General features: G+C 37.2%; 1 protein-coding gene across 2 annotated transcripts in view; it reads left to right on the top strand.

Annotated features, from left to right (window-relative positions):
- Positions 1-4,357: 4,357 nt before the first annotated feature.
- The window catches only part of sbno2.S (strawberry notch homolog 2 S homeolog), a 62,705-nt gene continuing 47,208 nt past the window's right edge, over positions 4,358-19,854 (top strand). Inside the window, exons 1-4 of one of the 2 annotated variants that reach the window (XM_018243610.2) lie at positions 4,358-4,511; positions 10,837-11,014; positions 11,593-11,681; positions 12,963-13,062. In XM_018243610.2, coding sequence (XP_018099099.1) covers positions 10,889-11,014; positions 11,593-11,681; positions 12,963-13,062 — 315 coding nt within the window. In that variant the 5' untranslated portion in view covers positions 4,358-4,511; positions 10,837-10,888. The remainder of the gene's footprint in view (positions 4,512-10,836; positions 11,015-11,592; positions 11,682-12,962; positions 13,063-19,854) is intronic. The other variant, XM_041579909.1, reaches the window with a different exon arrangement.

Raw genomic sequence — 19,854 nt, 5'->3', positions numbered from 1 at the left:
GGCAAATCACACTAGAAGATCTGCTCTTTTGCTGAAATTCTGGCTTCAAAGCCTGACCAGACATTATGAGCTTAATTCCAAGATAGGGCTCACCCACACTCCCTGTCAAGTGATAAAGGGGTTGAAACATCTCATGAGCCTTTTCTCCAAACTTTTATCGATGCAAAAGCTAAAATTAAGGACATCCTCACAAACACACTGGCAGAAGGCAGTAACATCATTGTCCAAGAATAGATTTAGCAGTCCTCGGACAGGATGTTCAAGTGTTTAGAGAGCACACAGCTAAATCCATGCAACAACAACAAAAAAAGCCTTACATGACCAAGCTGAAAATATATATTTAAATCAGCAGTGATGCACACATTTGCATATTATAGGCCTGCTGCAGGGTTGTGGAAGCCCCTGTCTCCCACAGCTCTTTTAAATTGTTAAGTTGGCTGCAGAGACAATGGGGAAGGACACCATACCTTATTGTGGATATACCCCATCAGATCCCATAACATGGGCGTTAACCTGGCACTCCTCTACAAACTCTGATTCTAAAATGTCTTTATTATCGAGATACAGATGCTACCCTACTAGCTGCTTGGGAGAAAGCACAGTTACAGTATGGAAATGTTCAATCTACCTTGACTTCTCAGTCAGTGCTATAAAGAAGAGATCTTTCACCAAGGTGCAACAGGGGTTGAAAAAGAAATACTGTATATTAATGCAGGATGATTTACCCCATTTGTCTGAGCATTGTTGAGAACAATACTATTCTCTTGTTCAGCTTTCCAGAAAAAGAACAACAGAGGAAAGATTGCTGCTGCCATGTCAAGTTTAGCAAAAAATAGCTAATTCTGAGTATGAAGAAACACTTTCACAATGGCTTTTTTGGGGCTAATAATAGGGCTGAAGTTGAATAAATTAATGTTTTTACAGAGGAAATCAAAAACAGAACATATTTGTATAATGGGGCCATGGTTACAACCAGGAAATGTGTCAGTACTGAGTACACATTCCTTTAGGATTGGTGCAGCTACAGTGGCAAAAGTTAATGGAATGATTGAGCTGCAAATAAAACATCCAGGAAGATGGAAGTCTAAGGGGCAGATTTATCAAAGGTCGAGGTGAATTTTCGAATGAAAAAAAAAAATCGAATTTCGAGCCATTTTTGTGTACTTCGACTAGGGAATAATCCAAATTCGATTTGAATTTGAAAAAAATTCAAAAATTCGAATATCGAAATTTATCATGTACTGTCTGTTTAAAAATTCGACTTCGACCATTCGCCATCTAAAACCTGCCAAATTGCTGTTTTAACCTATGGGGGACCTCCTAGAACCTATTTGGAGTCAGTTAGTGGACTTTGAAAAATCTAAGGTTTTTTTGGGAAAAACTTTGAATCGAATTCAATCGATTTCGCTATTCCTTCGATTCGAATTCGGCCGAATAAGGACCTATTAGATCAAAAACTGACCTATTCGACTAAAAAAACCTTTGACTTGGGTTGGTCTTTTTAAATTCGAATTTCGACGTTTTTTTCAATTCGAAATTCACCCTCGATAAATATGCCCCTAAATGTTCTAAGAAATGCCTAAGGCCATGTTATTGAGATTACTTATTAGAACGCAACATGAAGGTTTTCTGTAATTAAGGGATCCCTTTTTTTCTTTTCAGCCTGTAGAAGAAACCGGTTATTGCTGTTACCCATTTTATTGTTACAGGATTACTGAAGAAGGTATGGATATATGCCAATTATTTTATTCACTTGCCACATAAAAAAAGGTGAGCATCATCTTTTACAAGGCTGCCTATATGTGGAGGGTCCTAGACATCCTGTGATCTATGGCAATAAGAATAACACAGACTAAACAAAGGGCCACATGCCTAGGTCCTTTGGTCATACCAAGGTGTATATAGCAGGGAGCTAACGCTCAAATAGCAGTTAACAAAAAAAGAAAGAATGAAACTAAGGGACCCAGGCTTGGAAAAGTCAACACAACACACAGGTTTTGTTTCTATGTATTCATTTGACCAAGTAACATCATTACACAGGGTGGATTTTTTTCCCCAAAAAAATTGAACCATCTGATGCCAGTAGAAAAAGCCTAAAATAAACAATTGGCCAAGTCACATAAAACTTGAAAATGACTAACGGTTTGTGTATGGGTAACTGTAGATGCCAGATGGCGTGGCACCCACCGTTACCCACACACAAACTGTTAGTCATGTATATAACTCAATGACATGGAGACCCATGCCAGCACTGGTCTTCAGAAACTAGGATCTTCTTTCTACTGCAGAATTGACAGGGAACCTGCACACGTCAGAAAAATGAAGTAATTAGTAAGAAATTAGTTTTTGTCAATATCACCCGATCTTCTAATTTAGCCCATTTAGCTCTTTTGTACCTAAATTGTGAAGAATATGTCTCTTGTTTGCACAAGAAACACTGAACAGGAACTGAAAATAACTGTAGGAATTTGTTTATGGGTAAGGTGGGTGACAGCTGCCATGGTCTAGCTCCTCAGTGAAATAGGGGAACCCTTGAACTTGGCCCTTTTGGGGGACCCGGATCTTTCTGCTGTAGAACTGATTGGGAATATGCACACTTTAAAGACCAGATTAAATTAAGAGTAAAAGATTACTTTTGGTCAATCTCACCCATTATCTTTTCCTAAATTAGCCCCTTTTTTTATTCCTAAATTGAGAAAAAATATGCTTTTTAGTAGTAAATAATAGGGATGCACCGAATCCACTATTTAGGATTCGGCTGAACCCCCGAATCCTTCACGCAAGATTCGTCCGAATACCGAACTGAATCCTAATTTGCATATGCAAATTAGGGGTGGGAAGGGTAAAACATATTTTACTTCCTTGTTTTGTGACCAAAAGTCATGCTTTTCGAATCCTGCTGAAAAAGGCCGAATCCCAAACCGAATCCTGGATTCGGTGCATCCCTAGTAAATAATAATTTGGAAACAATTCCAAATCCTATTTTATGTTAGTCAAGCAAAATAAACTTCACTACACAAGAGAGGAGAGCTCTCAGTTCTCTGAGTAAGGACCCGAACATCAGTATCCTGCCAGCAGATAAAGGGCGATGCACAGTTGTGCTCAACACAACTGACTATCACTGCAAGATAACCACACTCAGTGTTGCCACCCGGCCGGTATTTTACCAGCCTAGCCGGTAAAACACCAGCCAAGGCCAGGATTACAAATTTACCGGCAATGTAGCTGCCGGTAAATTTGTAATACACTTAAAAAAAGCCCATGGCCTGCCCCTAGCCTGCTCCAAACTTACCTTTTTTCCTGGGCTTCTTGCCAAATTCACGCGTTTGGCTCCGCCCCCTTTGACATCACGATCCGGCCAGCCAATGGTGCGCCCCGGCCCCACCCCCTTTATCGACACAGGCCCGCCCCTTTAAGACCACCCCTCCACCTGCTGGTAAATTTTATTTTAAAAGGTGGCAACCCTAACCACACTACTCAGTGATAGCAATACATATGAGCCCTTAAAGGAACAGTTCAGTGTGACAAAACAAACTGGGTAAATAGATAGGCTGTGCAAAATAAAAAATATTTCTAATATAGTAAGCCAAAAATGTAATGTATAAAGGCTGGAGTGACTGGATGTCTAACATAATAGCCAGAACACTACTTCCTGCTTTTCAGCTCTCTAACTCAGAGCTAGTTAGCGACTTGAAGGGGGGCCACATGGGACATATCTGTTCAGTGTGTTTGCAATTGATCCTCAGCATTCAGCTCAGATTCAAAAGCAACAGATATGACCCATCTGCCCCCCCCCCTCAAGTCTCTGATTGGTTACTGTCTGGTAACCAGGGTAGCCAGTCAGTGTAAACCAAGAGAGCTGAAAAGCAGGAAGTTGGGTTCTGTTCTATTATGTCAGACATCCAGTCACTCCAGCCTTTATACATTACATTTTTGGCTAACTAATTATATTAGAAACATTTTTTTTATTTTCCACAGCCTATCTATTTAGGCAGAAGCTGTAAGCACAAATTAACTACTTCCAACGAACGTAGACCCAGAAGCTTTAGTGGCAAATATTGCCTGCATCCTCCAAGAATAGAACAAAGGGGTGACAGTTGAAACACTAGAACTTCTGACGTCAGCAGCACGCATGACAACCACCACAGAAAAAAAAACTTTTCTCCAGATAAAATTAGGTGCTGCAAGCAGAAGAACTTTAAGTTATGAATAAACAACCACGGTTCGCCATGGCCAGGAAAGCCTACTCCCTGTAGCATGCTATCAATGAACTCTTACGTAGCACGTTACTTCCCCCTCCAGATAGCTACGCGCAACGTCACTTCGCTTTTATACATCTTGTGTGACGTCACAGTCTCGCGACATCAAACTTGTGACGTCTCCATTAGCTGTCCGGAAGGAATCGAGCGTCTAGTCGGTAACGGAGCTGCGGGACTTTTAAACAGCGATCCGGAACTGCTGGCTTTTTAAGAAAATCGGGACTGACCGGGCATTAAAGTATCTGTTGGCTGGTAGGTGTTTGGTGCTAGTACTGGCATCGGAAATGTGTTGCTTAGATAGGTGACGACACGTAGTATTATAGTAGAGATGTAAACAGAAAATGATTTCCTTGTACCTTGGGTATATAGAGAAATGTTACTGCCAATAGAAACGTTGTCTTAAATGATTTCATGCTGACAGTGCTTGTCACAATGACACAGAGTCACACTTACCCATTGTATCATTTGCATTGGAGTTCATGTACCCTATAATTCTATTTCTATGTTTATGCTTGGGAATTTAGTTTAGTTCTACAACTTCCAGCATTCATAATATTTGGTGTTGCAGTTTATTTTCACCTGTAAGGCATAAGTTGGATATCCCTGGTCTAACTAGTCTCATTAAACACTACACACATTTATATGGGTCGGTCACACAGACTCATATGATTGGGAAGATTCAAATACTAATATATCCCATTGATTTTGCTGGCAGTCACATTTTACTCTCTGTTTCTGCTATGTGATCCAGCAGTGAGTGGTGTTTGTGGATGCAGGGTGAATTTCAGTATTGTGGTACTAGAATTTAGTACCAGTCAGCCTAATTACTCTGCGATCTGATGTAACCCACACTAGTCTTTAGTTTCAAATCGACCTAAAGATGCTTAAACCTAGACACATTGTCAAATTATAATTTCATTCTGCTCATGCTGAGTCGCCGAAACTGCACCTGAAAGGGAAGCAGGAGAGGTGTGTAACTCCTGTCATTTCTGGGTTTGCTTATGACCTCCCCACCCATAACACTGGGAGGTATTGGTGGACTGGGATTTTGACAGACCAAATGTGCTTCACATGCCCCACCCATTCACACCTTTAACTGCTGTACTGCTGACGCCAGTTTCTTAATTATATTTCCTTTTGTTCACACATTTGTCGCAGCCTCAGTTTAGTTCCATTTTGGCTAGTTTTTTTTTTATTTGACCCGTGAAGCAAAAAGCATAGAAACCTATGTGTTTTTTAATATTTCACTAGCAGGCATTATTATACAGACCAATAATAAGTTTCATCATTTCTCCTTAGGACAATCTTCCTTGGAAGTATAAAAATTATTTTTGTTTTAAAAAAGCAAATAGTGTTATACTACCAGTTAAAATAATACGTACGTGTGTGTGTGTATTTATTTATTTAAAAGAGGCATTTTATTGCCAATAGATTAGCTGCAATAGTGCAAGCTAGAATTTTATATTTATTCTGTAGAATGTTTTACCACACCTGAGTAAAAAGCTCTAAAAGCTCTCTGTTTTGTTTAGGATAGCAGCTGCAGTATTAGCTTGGTGTGACATCGCTTCCTGCCTGAGTCTCTCCCTGCTCACTTATAGCTCTAAACTCAGATTACAGCAGATAAGGGAGGAGCAAACTGAGCATGCTCACGCCCGGGGCAGGGAGGTTTAAGATGAAGGCAGGACGTCTGATACAGAAGCCCATGTGTACACAATGAATAGAAGGAAAGAAATGCAGGGTTTTTTTGACTGAGGACTCAAAGCAGCACTACTTTGAGGGTTTACTGGTATATCTAGGTGGACCTTTCTGATAAGGCTTACTTAGTTTTAACCTTTCCTTCTTCTTTAAGTAAAGGGGAGTGTTCTCACTAACTGGAGCAGTTAGACTGGTGTAGTAAGATCTGAGATAGTATGTGGTTAAAGTTTTTTGTGGTTTTCTTTTTGTTTTAGTTTGTAATCTGCTGCTATGGTCCCACTTACATTGCTTGCAGTGGTAGACCAAGTGTAAATAGAACAATATTCTATTTTTGTTTTTATATTTTATATTTATTTATGTTTTAATTGTTGCTTGAAATATTGTATTTTAGTGAAGGTATAGCTATGGACTATTTCCTTTTTCTAGTTCTGGTGTTAAAGATTAGCAGGACATTCTGTAAAAGCAGACATTTTCCTTTGGTTTCCAACCCCCTTTGTGGGCAAACTTTTGCTCAGACCCCTCTGTGTCACAACAGGACCTAACTATTCTGTTTACTTATGAAACTCTACCAAGGTTTTTGATAAATTAACATTTTATGTTTCTTTAACCTTGTTGTGGACCAAAAGGGCCTGACCGTTTGCTAGCTGAGCTGCACTGGACACTGGAACCCAAAGAGTTTGAAAAATGTATGTAAGACTAATGTCTTGTGTTGAGGGGTCATGAAATGTTACTTGTCTCCATATATTGCTAAATATAATGGCCTTAAATACATAGTTGTTTAAGAATCTTCTTTTATGGCAATGAAATACAGTGTGATTTGTAACCCATGTTTTGTTGCTACTAGAAAACACCAGACAATAATGAGAATTGTATCTGCTAAAACACTAAAATCACGTAATCATTAAAAAATGCATACACAGGCATTTTTGAACAATTACATATTTTGAGTAGACAATTTCCAGCATTGCTTATGGTAGGGTATTTTATGGCATTTTGTAGCTGAGACAAAACATGTTCTACAAATAGCACCACATGTCATTGCCTTTATGGAGTGCCCTGTTACTGTCTTCCCCAAATTAATACTACTATTAGGTATGCACCGAATCCATTATTTTGGATTCGGCCGAACCCCCGAATCCTTTGTGAAAGATTTAGCCGAATACAGAATCCTAATTTGCATATGCAAATTAGGGGTGGGAAGGGGAAACATTTTTATTTCCTTGTTTTGTGACAAAACGTCACGTTATTTCCCTCTCCGCCCTAATTTGCATATGCAAATTCGGATTCGTTCGGCCGAGCAGAAGGATTCGGTCGAATTTGAATCCTGCTGAAAAAGGCCGAATACTGGTCGAATCCCGAACCGAATCCTGGATTTGGTGCATCCCTAATTACTATTTTATTATTATTATTATCATTATTATTATTATTATGCACTTCCTAGAGCATTATTTTGGTTATGCGGCAGTTTTCAATCATTTCCTTTATTCCAGAGATCTGGGGAATTCCCCATTCATTTTCCTTCCTCACACTTCCTGGGGCTGTCGCATTTTACATGTAAATTCTTTACTATCTATTGAGATTTGATCAGTTCACCATCCAAACATCCCTCAATATTTTTAGAAACAAAGTAATTTTTTTTTATAAAAGTTTGGAAAGGGATTTGATCAGGTAACCAAACCAGTCTAGGGACAAATACAAGACTGATGAACTTTTATAGTGTTTATAAAGACTTCATGATCACACAGTTTAATACTTTTTCTTTCCATTTTGTGTTTACACACCCAAGCAGCTACGTTGTTCTGCTCACTTCTATATAAGCTTCACTAGAGTGCATGCAAAGCCACACTCTTAGGATTCTCATACCTTGGATTACTTCCTTAAATAGAGGTTGTGCTTAACATACTTTTTGCTTGTTTTGAATAAAAAAATAGATGTCTGTATAACAAGCAGCTCCCTTCCTCATAGCCCAACAAAGGCTGGAGCTATGGAGATGGATGTGGAGTGTTTATACAGAGGACTTCTCAGTGGGTGAGTTCAGCACTGACTTGGTATTCGTCTTTTTTTTTTATTTCTTGTCTGTTTGTGAATGTCAAGGGGAATCAAAAGTGACCATGCAGGGTCCAATAAAACCTGTCTACTTGGCATGTTAGACAATCCTGTTGGGTGAGGTCCACGTCAGCCTGTTTATGTAGCAATCTTCCACTGGGTCTCCATAAGTCCACTGCATGATTTGATTGTTAGCTCAGAGTGTGGGCTGGCAAATGGGGCAAAACTTCACTCTATCATATACCTCTGCACTGTGGTCAGGAATACACAACCTCTTATGTTCCAGGCATTCAAAGCATTTATGGTTTTGTCAAAATTACAGTTCTCAGCAGATGCATTTGTTTTAGGTGGTTTTCAGCCTATTTTGGGAGTTTTGCGAGTTCTCCTTTGCCGCTACCTTCTAGACGCATAATGTTGTGTAAACTGTGGGCAACTTTTTGCATTTTTTTAAATGGCTGCTGCAAATCCAACCTCCAACAGGTTAAACAGTACGAGTGTAGTCTACTGACAACTCAACTACATAGGACAATTTAAATGTTGATTTTTAATATTCCACAGCAAAAACAGTAACCCCAGTACATAAAAGATTACATTATTTTATGATTTAGCCATACTTTATTTCTAGATTTTAATGGCTAGAGTCCTGGAATCAATTTTGACCAGGACAACTATCTAGATGGATTTTAATTGTTCTGCGAGTTTCTGCATGTGTTTCTTTCAGGTATAACAGTTTTTTCCCACACTCCAAAAAGATAAATCCATGATAATTGTCTCCTAATCCAAAGCACATCTTAAATTTTTGGTGCTTTATTAATATTGGATCTGTAACGGAACTACCCGGCGCAGGGCCTGGGTGCATTCTGTGGGGCCGGACCCCCACCACAAGCAATGTCGGTGCTTGCGTGAACCGCCGGCTGGCCCTAACCACCGGCTGGCCCTGGTGCAGTTACACCCTCTGTAGTTCCACCACTGTATTGGATTATAAGAAAGACTTTTTGTTTTGGGGGCGGGAAGCATTATTACATGGGTGTCATTTTGGCTCCGTTTGTCATGTCATTATATGTGGAAATGCAGATCAATTGTAACATTTGCCCCTAAAGCTAAGCTACTGCATATTTCCCATTCAGTTGGTAATTACATTTTTGGTCCTAAAAGTATAAGATTTTGGTTACCTCTTTCCTAACTATGGGCAAAATTGCTGATTCCTCACTGAGCAACAGCTGTTGCAATGTTCACAACAATAACTTATAATTTTAGTGTGATTAACTTATCCATTTCCTCTGCCTAAGTTTTTTTTTCAGATGTCAGATGAAAATTGGAAGTTTTATTTGTCAAACCAAAAGATGTTGCTCAATAATAAAATGAGGAAGAAGTTACCAGTGCTTGCTCACAATTTAGCAATAAATGCAAGGATAGTCTGACTGTCCAGCTTCAAATACTTTATATACAGTAATATACAGATGTATAACTTTCTATGGAAGGCTATATAGGTGCTTAAAGAGGTTGTTCACCTTCCAAACACTTTTTCTGTTGAGATGTTTTAATTTTTTTCACCAGAAATTAAAGACTTTTCAATTTCTTTTTTTTTTTTTTTTTTTATAGTTTTTGCAAAATTGAACTTTAAAGTTTAATGTTCCTGTCTTTGGTGTGTCAGTCACAGTGTAACAGCCCAGAAATCCAGGAGCATTCTGAACTGTTACAATTTGATACCATAAGTGGCTACATTAGTAAGTTGATGCATTTATCAGCAGTATCTATGGAATATTAGCAACTATTGTATCTTTAATGAAATGCAGGGATTCTGCTTAGCAGGGACAAAGATAAAAAACGTATCAACTAAATGTATCAATTTAGAACAGTTACAGAGTTGACCCTCTCCCCAGGTGCTTTGAAAGGTGAAAAATTAAACTTTACACTTGAATATAAGAAAACCAGTCACAAATAGAAAGTAATTGCAAAAGTCTTTATTTCTGGCAATTGCTTCCATATCCTCTGACTGTTGCATACATACTGCTTTCTGCTTCTGTAGCTCTGGCCTCTGAAAAACATAATGTTGTCTGAACACGCTTAGTGGGCCATACATGCTGGCTAGAGCCTGAGGCTGCATGTGTAATAACTAGATGTGGTATTTATCAATTTTTGTAGATGCACTCTATGCAAAATAAACATTGAAAAGTCTGATTTTTTTTAAGAGAGTTTGTTTTAAATAAAGATATTCCTTTTTATTATTAGTATTTCTGATATATAGGATGCTTAGTTTCTGTCATTGTATATATTTTTTTTTATTTCTTGCATGTTTGCTCCCCCTTTATGTACTGAAATTTATTGTAAAATGTAATTTGCACATATATATTTAAATACATTTATGTGTGATTATTGTAACAAACCGTTATACTAATTTTGTAGCCCTTGCTTCAGTCTTGTTTTAAATCTAATAGAAGGGGCACACGGAGTGGATCATCCGCCATCCTCTTCAGCTACTTCGTGTAGCCCCATTGTCAGGCACTTCGTTGGCATTGTGGAGCACTGAGTGGATTACATTGCAAATAAAATGCAAACTTTACATTTCCATGTCAAAATCAGCTCTGTGTAGCTCAACACAGGTTGGCACCAATGTCAGTGGGGCTTCATGAAGAAGTGGTTGACAGCTGATACAGTTTCTTTTGCTGACATACAGATGGAGAAAAACCACCTTTACTTAAGTTTGGATTCATTTATGGATCTGTCTCTAATTCATCTTTTTTTTTCTCCGTGTAGCACTTGGTCAGCCAAACTTTAAAGCTCCCAGATAATATACTAGAACCTATATCTAACTTATGTAACTTATTTTTTTCAGTAGGTATATTGTGCACCCTAATCACTGACACAATGCAGCAGCAGGGACCCTAATGATCTGCACACTATCTGTGATGGACCGGGGGGGTGGATACACATATCCTGAGCCACAGCATGGAGCCAACGGAATGAGCCCAGCAACTGCTATGCTTTACCAACAAAGCCAGTCTGAGTCTGAGGTGAGAAATGTTTTCCAGGCTACTGTACTAGTTTGTTGCTAAGGCCTACATACAGTTGCAGGATGTAGCCTTAAAATAGCCAAGCAGCAGCTTGGTTTATAAACTACAGATCTCCAGGATGGCTTCAAGTTCAATGACCTACAGAGTTTTTTTTTTTTGTCCAGCTTGTGATCTGTTAAGAAGTATGATATTTGATGTCCATGTAACTGCAGACAGACAGTTGGAGGTGTCCAGTTAATAAGAAATTTTATTGTTCGGTCTAGTGGACAGTGAGGTTTGTTAACTTTTAATCAAATGCATCTGTTAGCTCCAAATACGTAGCAACAAATCTATTTTTTGTGATTTTTTTTTTTAAAACAATACATAGACTGTAGAAAGTAAACTGAACTATGAAGGATATTGCAGAACTGTATGCATCAGGGAAACGTTTAGGGAGTAGTATGTATGATATTACATGTTTTTTTGTTAGAAGCATTTATAAACAAATTGAAGATATCGTTCTCCTCTAGTGGGGTATGAATTTAAGACTACCAGGTGTGTGAGAGAGAGTTTCTGATGCCCCTTTGCTGTGATTTCAGACCCTATCGCCGGCTGGCAACCTGTGGACACATTACCCATATTCACCTGCTCATTGCTTGCCCCATGCTTCTCTCACCAGCCCAAGTCAGTAAGTTCCACCTTTGCCTATTTGCCTTCGTACTGATGCCTACATTTCGTTACCAGCACCAGCAAATACCATTTTTTTCCTTCCCATTAATTTTTGCTTAGTTGGCTTTTGCACTCTGTTCCTGCCTTTCTACAATGCCCATTCCCCAAATATCCATTTAATTTGTTTCCCTCCTTCAAATGTATTGATCATTTATCCTGTTTCTTTCTACTTTATTGTTGCCCAAAATATGTTGTTGATTCATAAACTTCCCCTCATCATACCATGGTGCATTGCTGTCTCTTTTTTATCTTTATTCCAATTTCCCAAATCATACACACTGACCATTCATGTTAAGTTGGTTACCTGGCCAAAAGAAGTTGATCTTTACCCAAATCATCCATCCACATGATAGGCTGAAATTAGCTCATCCAAACATTTACTCTTGATGTAAAATTTGATCAGCCTGGGTGACTGTGGATTACACTGGCCATGTATTATACACAACGTTGTGCATAGATTTATACAGTTCATGGCAGATGGGATTTTCCATCTGAATCTGTATCTGAATGAGCCCTAGTCAGTTATTTTAATGGGAAGGTGATGGTTTTTGGTCCCATAAACTTGACATTCAGCTGCAAAATAAGTTGAATTAGCATCTGATTTCTATCCATGTATAGTTGCCTTAGTTTTGTTCTGTTATACCTATAAACTATTCTTCTACCTCTTTTTTTTCTGTCTGCATATACCCCCTTTTTTCTTACTTCGGAATTTTCTTTTGTATTATGTTTTCTTTCTCATTTTCCTTTAGGCTATCATCACATGTTGTTGTTTCTTGGCCTGCAGATAAATGCAGACCTAGAACCAGCCATGTAGTCTAATTTTAAGCCTGCAATGTGTGTAGCTATCTTCACTTTTTCCTAAAGAATGGTAAATTATATAGTCTTAGGAAAGAATACATACTTCTATCATACAGTATACCCACATAAATGCAATCTTTCTTGGTTTTCCAGCAAGATCATTTTGTTGTTTTTTGCCAGCCTTTTTTTATACTGCTTTCTGTTTCTGAGTCCTTGTTTCCATTTTTTGTCATCTATTTATTTAATACCTGTTCTCACTCTCTCTCTGGTTTTTTTCTTATTCTATCAAGATGTGGTGTCAATTTCACATTTGACAAATGCTTTTGTGCTACTGTCATAATCCTAGCTTGTTTCGCCATATCACTCTTGTGCTCTCTTCTTCAGAGCCTTCTCTTAAGTCACTTTTAACCTCTAACCTAGTAATATTGTCTTCCCTCCTCAGACCATTTTTTAATAACCCAGTGCAATCAAGCGTTTTTCAAGACTCTGCTTCTCAGAGCTACTCTTCTTCCTTCTTGGCATCCAACTACTTGGACTTTCAGGTGGGTTATGTCTGAAATGTACTTTGCATTTTCTCAGTTGAATTCATCTGACTTATGCCCCTTTAATTTTTGGGCTTTTCTTATAAAGTGAAACCATCCTTGTGCTTTTTTTGTCACATGCTAAGGGCCATAATTACTCTGTTAAAATTCTCAAATTTCCCTTTTGTTTTTTTAAATACTGTAATATATAATATTGTAAATTTAAATCAGAGCATTATGTGCTTATTTTCTACTATTTTTTAATATATAACCCTGCCCATCTATTGTGTGGTTTCAGGGGATTCGTTCCTTGTGGTTTTCACCCCTGGAGTATGTTTCTGTAATTCTTTGTTATTGAACCAGCCCAGTACTATTATAAACAAACATACATACATACTCCATTTGCTGCATCCAAACCCTGCTCTTTTTCCCTGCCCCAGCACCGGATGTTTTCAGTTGAATGCTCCATATGTTTGGGCCTATAAAATATAAAATCTCAGAATTGATCAGCATTTTCTGATACAAGAAGGCACATGCAAAGCTACAATAAATCTTGCCAGAGATATGCTAGGTTTCAGGGAATATATTGTAAGTCACTGCAGTGCAGTAAAATGCTAAACTGTAGCCTTTGCATACCTGGGAAATAGTATTTCGCTGCTTACAATATAAGAGGACTTAGGGGGTTGTTTTAGGTATTGTAATGCATGGAATATTCCAATACAGCCCTCATATCAGGCATGCCTTAACCAAGAAAGAGGAATGTTTGACTGGTTGAAGTCTCCAAAAATATTTTAGCAGAATAAAAAAAAGTTGTGATCCCACTACAGCTGTAAGGAATAGTATTTTATTTAGATAATTATTAAACCCCATATAGCCTCTGCATCGGTAGGAAAATACTTTTAAATATTGCTTTCTCATTTGCACTGCTGTATGATAAACAGCGTACTGAGGAATGTGTTAGTACAGGTATGGAACCTGTTCTCCAGAATGTTTGGGATATGAGATTTTCCAGATAAGGGATCTTTCCATAGTTTTGATCAGCACACTTTAAGCCTACTAAAAATAATTTAAGCATTAATTAAACCAAATAGTATTGTTTTTCCTCCAATAAGGACCAATTATATGTTAGTTTAGATCAATCAGTTTTAACATTTTGAATAATTTGACTAAAATGCAGTCTATGGGATATGGTCTTCCCATAATTTGGAGCTTTCTGGGTAACAGATTTCTGGATAATGGATCCTATATCCATATATTGTAGTGCTATTACTATCTGACATTAATGTATTTCTAAATACGAGTAGCATTTTTAAATGAGTAACCGAATTGTAACATTTACTTACACAGTGACCCTGAAATACATGTTTGCATAACAGGGTGCATATTTATAAGTATCAAAAGTATATTATAAAGTGTTTAAAGCCTCTGCATGCTTCAATTGCCTTGCAACAGGAATTCTGGCTTGTATAATCATGCTGTTTACCCTATGCCAGGATCTATTTTCATTTAAATGTTGAGGTAATAGAAAAAGAAATAGGTCCATCAAGTTCAAATCTGTTTAAAGTGGACCTGTCACCCAGACATTAAAAGCTGTATAATAAAAGTCGTTTTCAAATTAAACATGAAATCCAAATTCTTTTTTTTATGAAAGCATACATAGCTTTTATAAACGTATTTAAAAAATCTCAGCTGTTAATCAAATATCACCTGACACTCCTCTATGCCTTAGGCATAGAGGCATGCAGGGAATTACTTTCACTTTCCATTTAACACTTACTAGATGTCACTGCTTTCCCCACATTCCCCCTGTTTTCTTAACCATTTAATTGTTTAGCCAGTGCATGGGGATGGACATCAGTTCTGGTGCAGAAATAAGATTTTGAGATGATACAAGGCTTTCCTTAATAACAGTGTCCACAAAATGGTTCCTGCCTGCTTGCTATAATTTTTTACTTCCTTGTTTTATGACTAAAAGTCATGTGATTCTGATTTCGTTCAGCCTGGTAGATGGTTTGAGTACAGAGGACCTCTTGTATCTGTCTGTAAGACTTAACTTTAGACCATTTGTTTTTTAAACCCATCAGTCCAATTTTGGCACCAATTTTTAAAGTTGGTTCCATTTTGCTTAATTTGGTCATAACCATGGCAACTGATGCTGATTTGTTGCTGTGGGCATAATCACCAGTGATGTTTGTCTCCAGGGCGTATTTATTAACATTGGAGACATGCATCACCAGTTATGTTGTCTATAGCAACCAATCAGCAATTCGATTTCAACAGTTATCTACAAGTTCGAAAACAAAAGCAATATCTGCCAGGGGCAACATCATTGGTGATGCCTGTTGCTAATGTTCGTAATTATGCCCCATCATAAATACATCCCTCAGTATGGCTCAGTGCTGGCTCCCCTGTTGACTTTGTGCTAGCAAACCATATTATTAACTTTGATTATTTCTTGCCCTCTTAACCAAGTGATTGCATGTGCTTCTATGGCTTTGAGGTTAAGCAGTGTCTAGATTGTCTGATTTGCACATAGTTTTACTAAGCGGTCATATGCGGTCATATTACATGTTATAGATGGTGCCTGTGGGCTAGTAGTCAGTTGTGATAGTTCTAACGCTATGTTGTCATCAGTTTTCTCTGCATCAGCGACTTCATTCCTTATTTTTTTTTTGCTTTTTTTATTTTGCACATTATACAATGAAATATACACACACACACTGTCACACAATTTATAGAAGTATACACGCTTGTATGCACAAAAACTCACAAAGAGGGCTTTTTTTTCAGTTATTTTACCATTTTGTGTTTTGTTAACACCTAAAATCTGTTTTTTCCCCCCCCTTGTTTTACTGGTTAAAATATTTATTTTCTAAAAATGTATAGTTTTCTGTGGTCTTTGTACATTAGGTGGTCTTAAAGAAAAACTATACCACTCAAACAATTTAAGGTCTCTATAAAAATATAAAATATATATATAAATAATATATAAAAACAGCTCATGTAAAACCCTGCTTCATGTAAATAAACCATTTTCATAATAAAATACTTTTTTAGTAGTATGTGCCATTGGGTAATCATAAATAGAAAACTGCAATTTTAAAAAAAATAATGGCGGCCCCCTGGGATTGTATGATTCACGGTACACACAAACATACCAAACAAATTATACTTGTTAGGTCACATCAATTAACAAACTGAGTTCTGTCTTTTGCTTCCACACTTCTTCCTGTTACAATTAGAGTTGTAGTATTTCTTGTCAGGTGATCTCTGAGGCAGCACACAGACCATCACGAAATGGTGGTTCAAACCAAGAGATGTAAAAGGGTAATATTTACTTAAATATATATTCGAGTTTGATAAGATTCTTTAATATGCCACTTAATTTGATATAAATTATCTGGTGCTCAAGTATTCATTTTGGAGGGTATAGTTTTCCTTTAAGGCACTAAGTTGGCAGGCGTGAAAATTCATATGCACGTTTTTCATTTGGGGTCCGTACATACCATATTACTTAATAAATCTATGCATATTGGGTATTCAGTAGACCTCTCACAAATAAGACATTTAGGATGATTTTTTTTTTTTGGTGTAGAAAGATGTCTTTACCTTTGTTGGATTCATCAGAATATGTACTTTCCAAAAATATGTATATGTTCCTATAAATGTTTTCAGCAGCTGAGTTGGCAGGAATGAAAATTCATATCTGTGCTTTTCATTTGGGGTCCGCATATTCCAGCTGCTTTGGTATATCTATGTATCTATGCATATTGGGCATCAAACTGTTCAGTAGACCCTTGGCGTTAATACTTTTCCAATACATTCCCAAATGTATGTAATAAATTGGGTGAGATAAATGCGGCCAATTGCAATATTTTTTGTCACTTTTCAGAAATGTCATAAAAGCAACTGCCTTTAGCTTTGCAGTATGGTTTGGAGTAGAAAGACATTATTACCCATTTTAGATGCGTCAGAATGTGTACGTTACAAAAAGATATGGTTTTGGGGCCCTTTGTACTTTTAGGGGGTCTTGCGGCACATAATATGTAGTATCTGGAATTACAAAACTGATAGCTCGAATAAGGTTTCTTAATTTTGGGGCCTCTGTATGCCACATTCTTGGGTAAACCAATAAACATTGGGCATCAAACTGTTCAGTGGACTTTTGGCTTCCATATTTACAGTGTACATTGGTACCTAATGATGTTTGGGAAATAAGGTGCTTCAAAATGGTTTTGAGATGATTTTTGGAAATGTCACCAAAATCCACAAATTTAGGAAAGCTTTGCAGCTTGGTACTTTGTAGTAAAAAGACATGCATAGCCAATTTTATTCAAGGGCATGGTGTACTTTCCCAAAATATATTCTGGGGTGAATGTACATTTTTGCACCTTTGACCTCTAAAAATGCTGTAAGTGTGTTGATTTTGCAGTATCTTGAATTACAGAACTGATGGCTCATATGAGGTGTCTTCATTTTGGGACCCCTATATACCTCATACTTAAAAACCAATACACATTGTGCCTATGAGGAAGTGTTTATCACGAAACGCATAAGGCTGTGGACACAATAAACGCCTGGTGGAAGATTGCCTTCATTGAGTGCCTGCTCCTAAAGTTTTTTTCAATATACATTGTGCATCAAACTGTTCAGTGGATGCCTGTCATTCATATTTAGGTTGTTTTGCCATGGTAGCTAATGATATGTTGCAGATATGATGCTGTAGACTGGAAGCTTTGAGGTCATTTAAAAAAAAAAATGCACACATTTTTATAAAAAAGTTTAGGAATTTAGGAAAGAATTGCAACTTGGTAGTTTGGAGTAGCTATATTTACCCATTTTGGATTCGCCAGAATATGTTATTTCTAATAATGCATGGTTTTCTAGGATAAACCTACTGTTAGTGGAGTGTTTGGCCTTGAAATCAGATGTATGCAGTTCTGTGGAGCGGCGGTTTGGAAATTTGGTAGTGTACTGCTTGGAGTTTTTGATCTATACAAGTGAGAAATCTCCATAAAACTATAGATATATGTGTTTGTGTTATGGGAAACATGATTTTTTTCCATTTTTTAGACACGTAGAAGCCTATATCATTTAACAGAAATGGAATTACACCAAAATGCTAGCATATTTTGAAAGTTTAGGCAGTCCTGAAAAAAAAAACGATTATTGTTTTCCTGGGTAAACTAAAATACCCTCCCAGGAAAGGCCCATAAAGTGAAAGAGCCCAAAATGTTGAAAAATGGTCTGACAATAAAAGTACCAAATCAGCCAAATCATCTGGCCGTGAAAGGGTTAAACATTCGCACTGTTTTCCAGAGTGCTTGAGACCTGGGGTTTTCCAGATAATGTATCTTTTTGCAATTTGGATCTTTATACCTTAGGTCTACTATAAATAAATTTAAACATGAAATAAATCCAATAGGCTTATTTTGCTTCCAATAATGATTCATTTTATCTTAGTTTGGATCAAGTGCAAGGTACTATTTTATTATTACAGAGAAAAAGGAATTTTTTTTTGAAAAATTTGATTATTTGGATAAAATATTGTTTATGAGACACATCCTTTCCATAATTTGGAGCTTTTTGGATAAGGGGGTTCCAGATAATGGATTCCATACTTCTATATGCACAGCACCTGCTGGAGCTTTATGGATAATGAATTTCTGGATAACTGATCCTATATATTGTAGTGCTATTACTGTCTGACCTCTGACAATGTGGAATCTACCTGAATTTCTAAATACGGGTAGCATTATTAAATTGCGATCCAAATCCTACCAAGTAGTTGCCCAACCCACCCCCTGGAAATTAAAGCAACACTGCAGTGAACTGGAAAGGTGAATGTTGGGAAGGGAGTTGACCTTTTAATTATTTCTTTACTGTTGCCTGTCTAGTGACCTGATTAGCAGATTTAATAGTGAATTGGCTGGATGTCTTTGGAAATACAGTTTAAATGCAGCAATTATTCATTTACAGATGCCTTTCTATTGTAAACGTCCCCTTAATAAATGGGCTAGCATCCTAATGCACTTAGGAATGGGTCTGACTTTTATTTGTATGTACTGTCATGCTATTGTTAGTAGCAGTGTGGCAACCATGCTGTAGATTTAACAGCTGTTTGAATCTCTTGCGGAGTGTCCAGTGCACCTCATCTATTTAAAGCACATGGCCCATGTACTGCCTGGTATAGCAACTGTTGCAATAATGACCAATTTATAAATTACAATTTTTATCTTTTTATATTCCTCACTGCAACTATTCTAATATATATATATATATATATATATATATATATATATATATATATATATATATATATATATATATATATATATATATATATATATATATATATATATATACCTTTTCATCAATCTTCATAATTCATAGGTTTTCTGTCAAAAAAAGATGTTTGATTCTTTTCATTACATTTTACATGCTCCATGTTATCATCATCTTTTCTATCTTTGCTGCGCTTTTCCTTTTTTTTTCTCCTTTTATGGTCCATTCTCATTTTCTCTTCCGAAAATGCTCCTCAAACATCTTGGCATGTCCCCATTGCCACTGCACTCCCTCCCATCACTTGACCCTCCCCTGTCTCTGGCTGCAGTCCTGTGGTGACCCATACTGTATGTTGCGTAATGTTGTGCAGGGATATTTCCAGTAATGCCTGTGTAAGTGATTGTCACTGCTGAAGGGTTAGTTTGTAGTGTTCTGTAGAGCCAGTTATTTTGTTGCCCAATCTTTATTATATAGATGTAGTAAAATATTCCTAAAATTCCTGCAGCTGCTGTATTTTAAACCCCCTTA

Source organism: Xenopus laevis, chromosome 1S, assembly GCF_017654675.1.
Source record: "Xenopus laevis strain J_2021 chromosome 1S, Xenopus_laevis_v10.1, whole genome shotgun sequence".
In the NCBI taxonomy this organism is placed as follows: Eukaryota; Metazoa; Chordata; class Amphibia; order Anura; family Pipidae; genus Xenopus; species Xenopus laevis.
The sequence above is the reverse complement of the archived record's forward strand: the minus strand, read 5'-3'. Positions and strand labels throughout refer to the sequence as shown.